Genomic DNA, 16,008 nt, shown 5'->3' on the forward strand with positions numbered 1-16,008 from the left:
GCCACCGCTGTCCCCAAGATGTCACCAACCATGAGGTCAAAGGGCATCCCTGGCTTGAAGTACTTGGGGGTACGGGTGAAGTGGATGCTGTAGGGGGACGTCACGATCTTGATGTCACCAAGCTGGGCCTCCACCATGTCACTGCCTGTGGGGACACCGTGTTGGCCATGTCACCTCTGGTCCCTGTCCCCATCTCAGGTGCTCCCCATCCTCGCTGTCCCTGTCTCTTCTATGTCCCCCTGCCACCACCCTGGACGTCCTCCATGTCACTGCCTGTGGGGACACCATGGTGGCCATGTCACCTGGGGTCTCTGTCCCCCACCCCAGGTGTTCCCCCATCTCCTCATCCTACCCTGTCTCCTGCATCCTCTCCATCTGTTTCAGAGTCCCCTTGTGTCCCCCCATGTCCCCTCGTATGCCCCCGTGTCCCCTGCTGTTCCTGGCCCCCTGTGTCCCCCCGTGTCCCCCCATGTTCCCCATGTTCCCCCATGTCCCCACACAGACCTGACTCGGTGATGATGGTGACAGTGACATAGAGGGAGTGTCCCACCAGCTCCTGGGGGTTAGGGAAGCGCTCGCGCAGGTGAGCCATGGACAGCAGGGCGTCAGCATCACCATCCTGCACCTGGGGACACATTGGGGACACATTGGGGACATAGGGACAGGGTTAGGGACAGCAGGGCGTCAGCATCACCGTCCTGCACCTGGGGATACACTGGGGACACACTGGGGACACATTGGGGACACACTGGGGACATGGGGTCAGGGTTAGGGACAGCAGGGGGACAGCAGAGGGACAGCAGAGGGACAGCAGGGCATTGGCATCACCAGCCTGGACCTGGGGACATACTGGGGACATGGGGACATGGTTGGGGACAGGGGTAGGACAGGGTTGGGGATAGGGACAGTGCCAGCCAGGCTCACCGGGACAAGGTTGGGGACAGTGCCAGGGTTGGGGACAGTGTTGGGGACAGGGACAAGTGCCAGGCTTACCGGGATGCGCCGCAGGGACTGGGGGATGCTCTTCCTCTCGTTGTCCACCATGACCCCGAAGAGGACAAAGGCCATCCCCTCCACGCGCTTCCCGTACAGGTACCTGGGGACAGCCACCGTGCCATTGTGTCACTGTACCACCCTGTCACCTTGTCACTGTGCCACCGTGTCACCATGTCATCATGTCCCCTGCACATCCCTATTACAGCCATTCCTGTCCCCACAGGACAGGCTGTACCTGGGGACAGCCACTGTGCCACCGTGTCACTGTGTCACCCTGTCACTGTGTCACTGAGTCACTCTGTCCCCATGTCCCCGTCCTGCCACCCCATCTCATTCCATCCCTGCCACCACCTGTGTCCCCCTGTGTCACCCTGTGTCCCCCTCCACCATGTCCCCATGCCATCCCCAGGGCCATCAGCCAAGCCCAGCTGTCCCCTGTCTGCCACACAGCTGTGACCCCAGAGGGGACACTTTTGTCCCCAAAAAGGGACATTTTGTTGTCACCTGGCCAGGATGGACACCCTGAAATCCTCCTGGCTGTCGATGTACAGGAACTTCTTCTCAGGAATCAGGGACACCTCGAAGCTCGGCAGCACTGCGGGGTGACAGTGGTGACATTGGTGATATCGGTGACATTGGTGACACTGCCACCCCTTGGTGACAGCCCCTGATGTTCTCAAGCCCACCCCTCACCCCTTTACCCACCGTATTCCTTGACCTCGAATTGGGTGCTGAAATCCTGCTCCGGAGAATCCTCGAATTTGGCCGAAATCGTCCACATGCCCAAGCTGGGGGAGGTGACGGGGAGGTGACAGGGAGGTGACAACCCAGGAGTTGTCCTCAGGCCACCGCGGGGGATGGTGACACCCACCTGACAACCTCAGGCAGGTTGTGGGTGAGGGACAGGATCCCGTTTTTGGTCGGAGATGACACAAGGACTTGTTTGATGATGATGTTGTCGGGCGTCTGAGGGAACACGTGGGTGGCACCGTGTCACCTGTGTGTCACCCACCCATGTCACCCACCTGTGTCACCCCAGGACACTCACCTTGACCTCCACAATGACCGTCTTGGCCACCGGCTGCATGAGGTGGCTCACAGTGAAGAGGCGGCAGAGCACTGGGAGGGGACACAGGGTACACAGTGAGGGGACACAGGGGACAAGGTGAGGGGACAACGTGAGAAAACACTTGGGGACAGCCAGCACTGGCAGAGGACTTGGAGGGGACACAAGGGACAAGGTGAGAGGGGACAAAGTGAGAGGGGACAAGGACAGGGTGAGAGGACACAAGGGAAAAAGGGGAGGGGACATGTGGGGACATCCAGCACTGAGAGGGGACAGAGGGGACAAGGTGAGCAGGGACAGGGAAGGGACACTGGGTCCCAATGGGGACATCACAGGGAGGTCCCAAATGGGTGACACTGACACCCCAAGGTGCCACCAAGTCCCCAAGATGCCATGAAGAGAGGACCCAGCACCCCGAGGTGTCCCCAGTGCTCTGAGGTATCACCGGGAGGCGCCACCATCACCCTGAGGTGTTCCCAACCCCCCACGGTGTCCCCAGCCCTCAAAGTGTCCCCACAGCTGTGATGTCCCCACAGTGTCCCCATCCCCTCGGTGTCCCCACAGTGTCGCCATCCCCACAGTGTCCCCAGGTGTCCTTGGGTGTCCCCAGGTGTCCTCACTCATTCATTGGTGGCCCAGGCAGTGTCCCCAGCCCTCTGAGGTGTCCCCACGCCTGTGATGTCCCCACAGTGTCCCTATCCCCGCAGTGTCCCCAACTGACCCTGAAGTGTCCCCAGCTGTCCCCGCAGTGTCCCTGCAGTGTCCCCAGCTGTCCCCCGGTGACCCCAGGGTTGCTCACCGGTGCTGCTGGGGGTGTCCCTCTGCCTGTGATGTGCCCACAGTGTCCCCATTCCCTCGCTGTCCCCATCCCCTCCAATGTCCCCAGCTCTCCCTGTGGTGTCCCCAGCTGTCCCCAGCTGTCCCTGCAGTGTCCCCAGGGTGTCCCACCGGTGCTGCCCGGGGTGTAGATGGGTTTGTCGGTCTGCACGAAGATGTGGCCGCTCTGCAGGGCCACCAGCAGCACCTTCTCCAGTGTCACCGCGGCCACCTGTGCTGTCACCGCCACAAACTGCTTCCCTGGCGCCTGCAGCAGCGCCTTGGCTGGCACCTGAGGACAGTGCGGACATTGGGGACATTGGGGACATCCACGGGGACAAGGGACATCCAGAGGGGCAGGGGGCATTGAGGACATTAGGGACGGGGGACATTGGGGACATTGGGGACAGGGGACATTGGGGACAGTGGGGACAGTGGGGAGAGGGGACACTGGGGACATTTGGGATATCCAGCAGGACAGGGACACTGGGGACATTGAGAACATCCATGAGGACAGGGGACACTGGGGACATTGGGGACACTGGAGACATTGGGGACATTGAGGATGCTGGGGACATTGGGGACACAGAGGAGAAGGGGAGGAAAGGACATTGGGGACAGGGAGGAAAATGGGGACATTGGGGACATTAGGGACAGGGTGGGGACAGAGGATGCTGGAGACATTGGGGACACTGGAGACATTGGGGACACGGTGACATTGGGGACGCTGGGGACATCCACAGGGACATCTGTGGGACAGAAGACATTGGGGACATTGGGGACATTGGGGACAGGGGGCATTGGGGACAGGGGGCATTGGGGATATCCACAGGGACAGGGACATTGGGGACACTGGGGACATTGGGGACAGGGGGCACTGGGGACACTGGGGCATCCACAGGGACATTGGGGACATCTGTGGGAACACCTGGAGGTGACCATCCCCATGTACACCAGGAGTGACCACCCCTCTGTCCCCAGCAGTGATCACTGTCCCCAGCAGTGACCACTGCACCCCCCGGCCATTCCCCACCCCCGCTCAGGGGTCAGTTCCCGTTTCCCATCCCAGGCAGTGACCGTGGGGACAGTGACCTGTGCTGATCAATGGGGGGGGAGTGGCACTGACCGGGAGTGACAGCAACTAGAGGGGGTGACACTGTCTGGGGGGAGGTGACAGTGACCAGGGGGGTGGTGGCAGTGACCAGAGGGGCTGACAATGTACCTTGATGGTGGCAGTGACTGGGGGTTGGTGACAGTGATCAAAGGGAGGTGACAGTGACCAGGGTGACAAGGTGACTCCGTACCTTGATGGTGGCCATGGCCATCATGCCCTGCTCCGGGCTCAGGGCCACGTTGGTCCGGAACAGGACCTGGCGCTTCTGGGGGAAGTCCTGGACCAGCAGCAGGGCCTGGGTGGCTGTGGTCACCCCAGGGGCCTCCAGGAGCACCTGCTCATCCGTCTCCAGCCGCAGCACGGCCGGGGTCACCATGGTCACCCTGGGGACAGCAATGACCGGGGTCACCATGGTCACGCTGGGGACAGCAACGGGCTGGCACAGGGGTCTGGGGGGGCACAGGGCACAGAAAACCCAAAATCTATCCCCAAAACACCTTGGGGACCTCAGAAACACCAAAATCTGTCCCGAAATTACCTTGGGGACCCCATAAACACCTTGGGTACCTCACAGCACCCAGAAACCCTAAAATCTGTCCAAAAACACCTTGGGGACCTCAGAGCACCCAGAAACCCCTAAATCTGTCCCCCAAAACACCTTGGGGACCTCAGAAACCCCCAAATCTGTCCTGAAATTACCTTGGGGACCCCATAAACCTTTGGTGACCTCACAGCACCCTGAAACCCCAAAATCTGTCCCCCAAAACACCTTAGGAACCTCAGAAACCCCCAAATCCATCCCAAAATTACCTTGGGGACCCCATAAACACCTTGGGTACCTCACAGAACCTAGAAACTCCAAAATCTGTCCTAAAAACACCTTGGGGACCTCACAGCACCCAGAAACCCCAAAATCTGTACCCCAAAACACCTTAAGGACTTCAGAAACCCCAGAAACCCCCAAATCTGTCCCAATATTAACTTGGGGACCTCACAGCACCCAGAAACCCCAAAATTTGTCCCAAAACCACCTTGGGGACCTCACAAAGCCTTGGGGACTTCAGAGCACCCAGAAACCCCAAAATCTGTCCCCATAGCACCCATGGGTGGGGGGGTCCCAAAAAAGGGGATTCCATGGGGGTCCCATTGTTTGGAGGTCTCACGGACATGTGAGGGGGGGAGGTCCCATAACTGGGGGGTGGGGGTCGCACGAATGAGAGGGGGGTCCCATGGTTTGGGGGGTCCCATGGATAGTGGGGTGGGGGTCCCAGGGGTGGGGGTGGGGGGGGTCCCATGGATGGGGTTGGGTGGGAGTCCCATGGTTGGGGCTGAGTTTGGGGTGGGGGTCCCCAATATCTCACAGCTGAGCGCGGGCGGGGGTCCCGAGCAGCACCAGGAATCCGAGGAGGAGGAAGAGAAGAGGATGAGGAGGGCGAGGGGGCAGCGCCGGAGCCCCCATGGCTGCAGGGAGGGGACAGGGACAGCGACGGCGACAGCGACAGGGGGGGAGTCCCTTTATAGGGGTGGCCCCGGGGGGGGTTAATGGGTAACCCGAGCCCCGCCTCCACCCATGGGGAGGGGTCAGGATGGGGGTGGGGGTGGCGCTCTGGCCACCTTTGGTCGCCTGCGGCCACCTGGGTGAGGAGGGGGTGACACCGCCGGGACCCTGGTGACAAAGGGGGGGTGGCGCTGGTCGGGAGAGGGGTCCCGCAGCCTCGGGTGGGGGAGGGGCGGGGCGGTCGTTCATCATTTCGGGGAAGGAGCTGGCGCGGGGCCAGCGCGGGGCTTGCGACATCGCGGGGACATCGCAGGGACACCCGAGGGGGGGGCGCGACACCGGGGTGGGGGAACAGCGGGGACAGCGGAGACAGCGGGGGACAGTAAAGGGCTGGGGGGTGGGGAGGATCCTCCTCCTTGAACCCATGAACCCCCCCCCCCCCCCCCCCAATAGGTCATGGAGAGCTGGGTCACCCTGGTGACACCTGGAAGGTCCTGGGTCACCTTCTGGAGCTTTGGTGGGACCTGGAGACTTGGGGCCCACCTGGACCTGGACACCTGGGTGACCCCTGAAAGGACCTGGGTGACCTCCAGGACCTTTGGTAGGATCTGGACACTTGGGGTCCATCTGGACCTGGACACCTGGGTCCATCCTGAGACCTCTGAAAGGTCTTGGGTGACCTCCAGGACCCCTGGTCAGACCTGGACAACTGGGTCACCTCCTGGACCTGGGCACCTGGGTCCATCCTGAGACCCCTGAGAGGTCCTGGACACCCTGCTGGATGCCCTGGTCCACCATGTCCGGCTCACCTGGACCCTCCTGGGCCACCATGTCTGGCTCATCTGGACCCCTCCTGTGACCTTGTCCCCTCTCCAAGCCCCAGGAGCCCAGATCCCTCCTCGTGTCCCACATCCCCCCATTGTCCTCATGTGGCGACCACCCCCCTGGTGGCAGCTCCTGCCCGGTGCCGCCGCTGTGACACAAAGTCACCCTGGAGCCACCACCCGGGCCCAGCTTCTGTTGTCCCCTGTGTCACCTCCGGGGGGGGAAGGGACCTCCTGAGCCGTGGGAGGTGGCCCAGGAGCAGTTGGAGGTGCTGAGGTTTGTCCAGAAGTAATCCAGAGGTCATCCAGGGGTCATCCAGAGGTCATCCAGGGGTTCCTCACTGGACGCGGTCCTGCCAAGGCCACACAAGGCAGGGCCTCAGCTGGTGCTGCTCTGGACAGGGGAGTGACACCAGGATCTCATCTCCACCAGGATTTCATCTCTACCAGGGCCTCATCTCCACCAGGATCTCATCTCTACCAGGATCCCATCTCCATCAGCTCCTGGCCAGAAGCTGATGGTTGGACCTTCTTCCATTGACTCCTCTGCAGAAGTTTATCTTGCCAGGACCCACCTCCAGTGAAATTCATCCTGCCAGGACCTACCTCCACCAGTTCCTTCATAGAATTTTATCCTGCCAGGACCCACCTCTACAGCAGTTCATCCCACCATGACCCACCACCACTGAAATTCATCCCACCAGGATCCACCTCCACCAGCTCCTCCACAGAAGTTCATCCAACCAGGACCCACCTCCATTGGAGTTCTTCCATTGAAGTTTATCCCACCAGGATGCACCTCCCCAGCAGTCCCTCCCACCAGTTCCTGCCCAGGCGTCCCCATTGTGTCCCCATGGAGGTGTGGTGGCAGTGTGCCCACTGGCTGGTGACCACGTGCGTCCTGCCCATTGGACACCGGGCCAGCAGCCCCAGGGGACAGGTGTGGGACCTGGCGCAGGCGCTGGGTGACGGGGCCCTGCTGTTCCACCTGCTTAATGCGCTGCTGCCCCACGCCGTGCCACCGCGGGACATCTGTCCCCGGCCACAGATGTCACAGGTGAGAGTCCCAATGGGGACAATGGGGATGGGGACATTGACTTGGTTTGGTTTCTGCTTTAGTGTGAGTGTGAAACAGGAATCCAGCTATGGAGGGGGGTGTTCCCAATGCCAGTAAGGAACCTCCAATTAGGCATTCTTGCCAGAAGGCTGTGGGAGACCCCATAAATATGTGTGTAAACTGAATTTTTTAATATCCTTTCATACAACAGCCATCAAGTGGATGAAGGAGTCCAAGTGGGCTTGTACTTTCCCTGAATCTGGAAGCTGTTTGAAACTTCTCTTGCCCTTGACTCCCTGGAGGTCTCTTCCTCATACCCCTAGACTTATACAGAAGAATTGGGTACCTTTTCCACCTCACAGGATCCAAAATCAAGGGTTTGCCCCAGTCTGTCCCCATTTAGTTGTGGAAGATGCCCGTGGGCCAGACAGAATTAAAAGGATGGATTTATGTTGGAGACGACCTCCAAGGCCATCCAGTATTGCTTGATGAAACCAGAAGATGCAAAAAGGAAGATTTTTCTGAGGTCAGAGATCAACAAATCAGCTCTCCACAAGGGATTTCTGATGTTGGGCTGTGGATGTGTGCAGGTGCCCATGGGGAGCCAGGAGGATGTGGAGTGTGGAGTCCCCCAGCCAGGTGTCTTCCCAACACGGATCACCGGCACCACGGATCACCGTGGCTCTGCTCACTGGGGGTCACTGGGGATCATCCAGTGTGGATCCCATGGGGGATGGAGCTGGAGGAGCGCATGAAACTCTCCCTGGATGCGGGGCACTTGCAGGGCTTCCCTTTGTGCTGGCTCTGTTGGTGTCTGCTCAAGATGAAGCTCTGTGAGAAGCTCTTTCCACACTCTGGACACTCATAGGGCCTCTCCCCGGAGTGGGTGCGCTGGTGGATCACGAGGGTGGAGTTGTCCCCAAAGCCCTTCCTGCAGTCAGGGCAGCAAAAGGGTCACTCCTCTGTGTGAATGTGCTGGTGCCTGACAAGATGAGAGCTGGTCTGGAACCTCTTCCTGCACTTATCACACTCGTAGGGCTTCTCCCCAGTGTGGCTCCTCAGGTGGTAGATCAGGTGGGAGTGCTGGCAGAAGCTCTTCCCACACTCCCCACACTCGTAAGACCTCTCGCCAGTGTGGATCCTCTTGTGGACAATCAGGTTCAACTTGTGGGTGAATCTCTTCCCATACTTGGGAGACTCACAGGGCTTCTCCTGGATGTGCATGTGCTGGTGGCTGACAAGGGAGGAGTTGTACTTGAAGCCTTTCCCACAGTCAGGGCAGTAGAAGGGCCTTTCCTCTGTGTGAGTGCACTGGTGCCTGAGAGGATCAGAGCTGGTCTGAAACCCCTTTCTGCATTTATCACACTCGTAGGGCCTCTCCCCGGTGTGGCTCCTCAGGGGGACAGTCAAGTTGGATCTCCAGCTGAAGCTCTTCCCACACTCCTCGCATATGTAGGGCCTCTCCCTGTGTGGATTCTCATGTGGTGAATCAGGTTGGATCTCTGGCTGAAGCTCTTCCCACATTTGAAGCTCTTGTGGGGCTTTTCCTTACCTGTAGCTGCTCATTGACCCCCAGCTCTGAGCTCCGGCCGCCTCCTCGGCCCAGGGTGGGTCTTTCCTCCTCAGATCCCCATGATCTGCGTTTGCAGCCCCTCCTCGTGAGGGATCTCCAGGGCTTTTCTTCCCCATTGGATTCCTGTGCTGTGGAGCCACTCAAAACAGCCTCTTCCACAAGGTTCTGCTGTGGGGATTTGTCCTCCCTGGTCTCCATGCTTAGCTCCTGGTCTGGGGGAGGAAGGACAAGTAGAGGATGGGATTTGCCTCCGTGCCACAGGGAAGGGCAAGGAGATCCCCCCAGTGCGTCCCCAGCAGGACAGCTTTGGCAGCAGGGTTGTCCTGCAGCCGGGGACCGTGCTGGGCTGGGAGATGGAGGAGGACAGAGGGGGAAAGGGGCACTGACTTCCTCCTCACCTGCCTGGGCCTCCTAGGCCATCTTCCTCTTCCTCACGACCTCCTCCTCTTGCAAGGTTTGGAAATGGGAAATCCCAGTTTGGGGGAAACAAGGGTTGAGCAGGTTGGGTTTGATGGTCCTGCTGCCTGTCTTGGTTTGAAAAGACAGGTGTCTGCTAAGGAAGGCGGGAGCCTCCCTTAAAATTGAAAATGTGAACCCCTCCCTCTAAATTACTATAATTTTGAAATTAAGGGGCTCTCAGGGAAAGATATGGAAATAGGAATAACAGTTCTTTGCTAGGAAAAATAAAATAAAAAATGCAGCAGTACCAAAAAAATCACTGTCAGAGTCTGAATCCAATCTGACACCCTGTTAGTCAGGGTGTTTGTTGCATTCCAATTAAATGGTGGCTGCAGTCCTCCTGAAGGAACAGATGTAGTTCTGTTGAGGCAGTGATCCTGCAGAGGGGTGCAGTTTTCCTCCAAAGGTCCAGTGGTGGTGCAGATGGGCCTGGTCTTCCTCAGGGAATCCAGTGGGAGAAGGCTACTTTGGTGTTCCAGATCTCAGACTATATCCAGTTAGGAATGCTTGGCTCCTCGCTCTTGGCGGAGCTTCTCACAATGGGATGATGTAATTTTATCAGTCATGCAGTAACATTCAATGGCCCGTTAATTGAAGATATTCCCCTGGACAGAGGTTATGGGAGAGATAAAGAAAACTGCCCCACTTGGTTTTAACAGCTGGCCCACTAACAGAGGATATTCCCCCCCCCCGGAGTTATGACGGATGGGTCATGGAAGAGATAAAGAGCACTGCTCCCCCTGGTTTCAACAGATGGTGATAGAATGCATACTGCTGGTTACATCTTGCATTGCAGCCTAAGACAAGGAGGGGTACAGACCAGGGGATGACACCGAGCAAGGGGGACACGGGCACAGGGGTGCTGCTGGGACGGGGGAGACACTGGGACCTGGGGTGACACTGGGCTGGGGGGCAGACGGACCAGGGGATGATCCTGAGCAGGGGGCACATCGGATCAAAGTGAGATCGCTGGGTGTCCCCAGAGACTGGGTGGCTGCTGAAGTGAGGCTTTTTTTTTTTCTTCTTTTCCCTCCTTTTTCTCTTTTATCTCCCTCTTTTTCCTCTTCTTTTTCCCCTTGTTTTCTTTTTCTCCGTTTTTACTTTTCACTGGTTTTTTTCCTCCTTTCCCCCTTTTATCCCTCTTTACCCCCATTTTCCCCCCATTTCTCCCTCTTTCCCCCACTTTTCTTCCTTTTGTCCTCCTTTTCCCCCTTTTGTTCCCCAGCTCAGTTGGTTTTCTTTTTCCCCACATTTTTTCTCTCAATTCCTCATTTCTTTTCCCCTCCCATTCCTCCTGCTCCTTGGTTCTTCTGGCTTTCCATCAGATTCATGATGCATGGAGCTGCTTTGCCTTGGGTTTTTCCCTATTTTTGGGGAGGAAATTTGGGGCCAAATTCCATCTTTATTTTGACAGCAAATTTTAAAAATTTCTCTGCCCTTTGGTGGGTTTTGATGACTTTTTTCCCCTCATTTTTTCTCTGTTTTTAATTGATTGTTTAAATAATATTTTAATTTCTTGCTCCCAGGGTTGCTCTGCTATTTTCCTGCTTTTTACCCACCTCTTTTTCCAAGAGGAAGAGGCAGAAAAGAGGGAATAAAGGATGGAAAATGGGAGAAAAGGGCGGAAAAGAGGGTGGAAAACAGAAAAAGAAGGCAGGGATTGAGAAGCTGTGATGATCCAGAGGGGATGCATTTTTTGAGATAAACCTGAAGATTTGTGATAATCCCAGGAATGGGCATGGATCATGTTGGAGATTGGGAATGGGCACAGATCATGTTGGAGACCAGGAATGAGCATGGAATTTGTTGGAGATTGGGAATGGGCATGGAACCTGTTGTAGAACAGGAATGGGCACAGATCCCATTGGAGATTTGGAATGGGCACAGATCCTGGTCTTGGAACTAGAGGAGGAATTTTAGGAAGTGAGGGGGAGGTCCCGCTGGCTCTGGGCAGCACCGGGAAAAGGCCCTGCAGGGATTACTTAGGAATTTAACTGGGAATTTCAGCCACCTTGTAAGGGGGGGATCCGAGGGGCTGGAGCAATGGTGGCAGTATCCGGTGAGAGGGCACGGGGATCAGGAACTGAACCAGGAATGGGGACAGGAAGCAGGAATGGGGACAGGGACAGGGAATCGGACCGGGAATGGGGACAGGGAATCTGTACAGGGATGGGAAACAGTACCAGGAATGGGGACAGAGGCTGGGAATGGGCCTGGGAATGGGGACAGGGGCAGGAAACTGGGAGAGGGAGTGGGTATGCAGGATTGGGACTGGGAATGGGACTGGAAATATGTCATAAGGAGTGAAAATCCATAACCTGGAATGGAAATATGGGACAGAGACAGTGAATGGGACAGGGAATGGGGACAGGAACTAGAAATGGGACTGGGAAAAGGGACAGGGACTGGAAATGGGCACAAGGACCAAGAATGGGGACAGGCACCAAGAATGGGAAGGGGATGGAGGAAAGGAACAGGGAATGGGGACAGGGACTGACATTGGGATTGGGAAAGGGATTGGGAATGGAGACAGGCATCGGGAACTGGGACAGGAACCAGGATTGGAAACGTGAATGAGGACAGGGACTGGGAACAGGACAAGGAATGGAGGCTGGGACTAAGAATACAGGACAGGAACAGGAAATGGCACTGGGAATGGGGGCAGAGATTGGGAATGGGACCAGGAATATGGACAGGGACTGGGACCAGGAATAGGGACAGGGACTGGTACCAGGAATGGGATTGGGGATGGGAACAGGGACCCACAATGGGGATAAGGACTGTGAATGCAGGACAGGAAGAGGTTACAGGACTGGGAATGGGGACAGGGACTGGTAAAATGGGACCCGGATTGGAAATGGGACTAGAAAAGCAAGATAGGGACTAGGAATGAGATCAGTAATGAGGACAGGGACTGGGAATGGGACTATGGGAATATGGGACTATCCTGGGCTGTAAGATGTTTTTATTCTATTTCCCATATGTCAGAGGTAGGGCAGTTATCTTCTGTTAATTGGGCAGTTTACTTTATCTCTTTCACAACCCATCCTCCCTCCAGGGAGATGTCTTCTGTTAATGGGCCATTGAGCCTGACTGATAAAATTGCATCACCCCATTGTGAGATGCTCCACCCAGGGGAGGAGTCAAGTGTTCCTACCTAAATAGAATCTGAAATTTGGAACACCAGAGTAGTCTTTTCCCATTGGATTCCCAGAATAGCAGCCTTTTTCTACACTGGATTCCCAGAGAAAGACCAGGCCCATCAACAGTATCACCAGACCGTCAGGAGAAAACTGCACTCTTCTCCAGGATCACTGCTTCAACAGGACCCCATCTGTCCCTCCAGGAGGACTGCAGCCACCATTTAATCAGACTGCTACCAACACCCTGAGCAACAGGGTGTCAGGTCATATTCTGACTCTGTCAGTGGTTTGGGGTTTTCTTGTACTATTACATTTATATTTTTAGTTTTCCTAGTAAAGAACTGTTATTCACATTTCCATAACTCTGCCTGAAAACCCCTTAATTTCAAAATCATACTAAGTTGGAGGGAGGGGGTTTACATTTTCCATTTAAAAAGGCTCCTGCCTTCCTTAGCAGACACCTGTCTTTTCAAACCAAGACAGATTTTGGTGCACACCATGGGGCCCAAGTGCACTTAAAGTAAAAGGGGGAAAAAGGAATAACAGTTCTTGAGTAACCTAATTTTTGTGTGCTGATACAGAAACCTCATTAAGTGTCACCGTGTGGTCCAGCTTACCCTGGCTTGGGTGGCATGTGGTTGTGGCTAGATTTCTCCCATTTGCAGGCTCTTGTCTAAAAATGAATCCTATAAGTAAGGCTTCTGTGGCTGTTATCTGGTTTGCTTTATGGGTTAATAAGGTGAGGAATTAATGCATTTTTAACTTACTCTAGAAAGCAGGCACACAGATTCAAGCTACCACACCCTAACTGTATGGTTTTGGGCTTACTTTAATATTGGTACCTACTGTAAAGAAATGACACTGGGGTAAAGTTTTTTCCAACCCTTCAACCAGCTCTTTGGATCTGCCCCACCTGTTTTCAAAGAGTTCAAATCTTCTCTAAATGCTAATGATACCATATAGTTGTTGGTGTTGCTGATATGCTTGTTCTATTAAGCATTCAGAGATAAGGGAAGATTAACCTGGATAACTACCCTGACACCTACCTCAGAAAGTAGGGATGCTGCCCAAGAAACAGCCCCAGCCCCACAGCCCATGTCAAAAATGAACCACACAGATTGGGTGGGGTTCTGGTGAAGGAGATACACGAGATGAGCCAGATGCTGAAGGAGCACATTTCCCCAGCTGGTGAGAGACACCCCCCCCCCCCGCCGCCTCAGAGAGAGAGAGTCTGATGGTGCAGCAGTGGAACCCACAGATGTTACAACCATCCAGGTTCCAGCTGAACTGCAAAGGCAGTCACAGCCAGCAGCAGCCACCCCTGTAGAAACAAGGAAGTCAGAGATGAAATCAGAGTACCCAGATAAAGGAGCCCTCACAACCCACAGGGGAGCCAACAGTTGAGACCATCACTGAATCCCTGACATATGAAAGTTTCTATAATCTACACAAAAACATAGTATGATGTGAGGCTTATACAACCTGGTTACTGGTCTGAGACCTTATCGGTACAGGTGTGCATCTGGATGGTGGTGAGGCAAGGCATTTGGGATCCTTGACACAGGACTCAGGTGTGAATCAGGTATTCGTAGGGGAGCCAGGGTCCCTTTCCCTCTGGGAGCAGCTTTTAATGAGTGTCAGAGAGAGGTTTGTCCACAGAGAGAAAATGCAGGAGCACCATCATAGAATGCACTGGAAGACCTTTGAAGAAGGGATCCAACAGCTGAGAGAAGTGGCAGTATTGGAGGTACTCTTTGGGAGGGATGGACAGCATGATAATGACCCTGACAAGGCCAGGTGCACAGGGCAAATGTTGTGGAGTCTGGCAAATCTGGGGCCATCTCTGGGGCCACCACATTCATTGCAATGATTAATGTCAATACCGACTGAGAGACAGTGGGTTCTGTAGCCAACAAGCTTGGGAATTGTGAAAGTATGATCAATGGCCCAGTGCAGGCTCATGTCTCTATCATGGTCCAAGAACTCAAAGAGCAGATGAGGGAGATGGGGGAGGAGGTGAGGAAGAACAGTTCCCATACAGCACCAGTGCGAATCACAGAGTCAGAGCCAAACATCCCCCAGCTAGAGAGAGAGGGTTCACACCACAGGCTGACCTATGTTTTTTTCTGTGTGACCATGGGGCAGACATGGGGAGGTGGGATGGGAAACCCACTTCTGTCCGGGCAGCACGGGTGCGTCAACTCAAGGAGGGAAACACTACCAAGGGAACTCCACTAAAGTGAAGGTAGCCTCAACCTTCCATAACCGAGCTGCTGAGTATTAATGTGGCCCTTGCTGGGCTTTGAGGTGTGCCCAGTGAGCTGCAATGGGGTCCGCATAGCGCAGTCCTGCCCAGCACAAGCTTGTCCACCTGTCTGAGTTCCCAAGCAGTTCTTAGCTGCAGGCAACCTTAGCAAGCTTAAGTGATATCAGCTCTTTTAGTGATTATCAGCTCATTGTGATTTCAGCTCTTAGCTTGCTAGGTGCTGCAGGCAGGCAGATGCAGGGAGAGAGAGGAGAAAGCTCTATGAGGTTCCACAGTGATGTCTTTATTGAATCTTCTGTGAAGGTCTCAGGGACAGCTCTTCTGCCAAGCTGGGCAAAAGTAGCTCTTTATATAGGGTACAAGGGTTTTGGAAAATGTCCACTAGTAAGGGTCAAAGGAAAGTGACCTATAGTCTTACAGAGCAAGGGGTCCGAAGGCAGAAGAGGGGGGCTTCTAAGGTCCAGTCATCATGACTTGGCATTTCCTATCTTAGGCTTCTGAACACCAGGGAGCCCTTGTAGGCTCTGGGTCTGCTACAGAGTATGATCTGTCAGATCTCCTTGAAAGAACCTCTAGTATGTATGCCCAGGAAAGAAATGATAACCAGGGCTACAGGGGCCCTGCCTCTATCCAGGAAGAGGCATGGGAAATACGGGTCTTTTGGACAGTGTGGATTTGATGGCCTGGCACATCAGAGCCACAGAAATATGACACCTTAGTTGATACTGGTGCTCAGCGTACCCTGATACCATCGGGACATGTGGGGACAGAACCTGTTTCTATTGACCCTGTAGGAAGCTGAAGGGACCCTGACTGGGAAGGAGTGGAAAAAACATCCTATTGTGACTGGCCCTGAGGCCCTGTGTATTCTGGGCACAGATTTCCTCCAGAACGGCTATTACAAAGACCCGAAGGGACTCAGATGGGCTTTTGGAACAGCTGCAGAAAACATCAAGCAGCTGAACACTTTGACTGGACTACCAGAAAGACCATCTGCAGTAGGTCTCCTGAAGGTGGAAAAGCAATGAGTGACAATTGCCACCTCGACAGTGCACTGCCAGCAGTATCAAACGAATCAAGATGCCGTGATCCCCATCCACAAAATGATCCGTGAGCTGGAGAGTCAAGGGGTGGTCAGCAAGACCCACTCACTCTTCAACAGCCCCATCTGGCCTGTGTGCAATTCTGACAGAGAA

General features: G+C 55.2%; 2 protein-coding genes across 3 annotated transcripts in view; both read right to left on the bottom strand.

Moving 5' to 3' along the window:
* Nucleotides 1–5,483, bottom strand: part of C3 (complement C3) — a 28,518-nt gene extending 23,035 nt beyond the window's left edge. For both annotated transcript variants that reach the window (XM_059493242.1, XM_059493241.1), the window contains exons 1-10: nt 5,354–5,483; nt 4,183–4,375; nt 3,011–3,170; nt 2,045–2,115; nt 1,868–1,962; nt 1,702–1,784; nt 1,501–1,591; nt 994–1,096; nt 505–625; nt 30–145 (exon numbers count right to left, since the gene is read on the bottom strand). In XM_059493242.1, the coding sequence (XP_059349225.1) occupies nt 30–145; nt 505–625; nt 994–1,096; nt 1,501–1,591; nt 1,702–1,784; nt 1,868–1,962; nt 2,045–2,115; nt 3,011–3,170; nt 4,183–4,375; nt 5,354–5,451 (1,131 nt within the window). In that variant the 5' untranslated portion in view covers nt 5,452–5,483. The remainder of the gene's footprint in view (nt 1–29; nt 146–504; nt 626–993; nt 1,097–1,500; nt 1,592–1,701; nt 1,785–1,867; nt 1,963–2,044; nt 2,116–3,010; nt 3,171–4,182; nt 4,376–5,353) is intronic.
* Nucleotides 5,484–8,325: 2,842 nt separating this feature from the next.
* On the bottom strand, nt 8,326–8,895 carry LOC132087213 (zinc finger protein ZFP2-like). The gene has a single exon (XM_059493227.1). It carries the CDS (start codon nt 8,893–8,895, stop codon nt 8,326–8,328), a length of 570 nt encoding a protein of 189 aa, XP_059349210.1.
* Nucleotides 8,896–16,008: the final 7,113 nt, after the last annotated feature.

The sequence above is a fragment of the Ammospiza nelsoni genome, unplaced genomic scaffold (genome assembly GCF_027579445.1).
Source record: "Ammospiza nelsoni isolate bAmmNel1 unplaced genomic scaffold, bAmmNel1.pri scaffold_55, whole genome shotgun sequence".
NCBI classification, from domain to species: Eukaryota; Metazoa; Chordata; class Aves; order Passeriformes; family Passerellidae; genus Ammospiza; species Ammospiza nelsoni.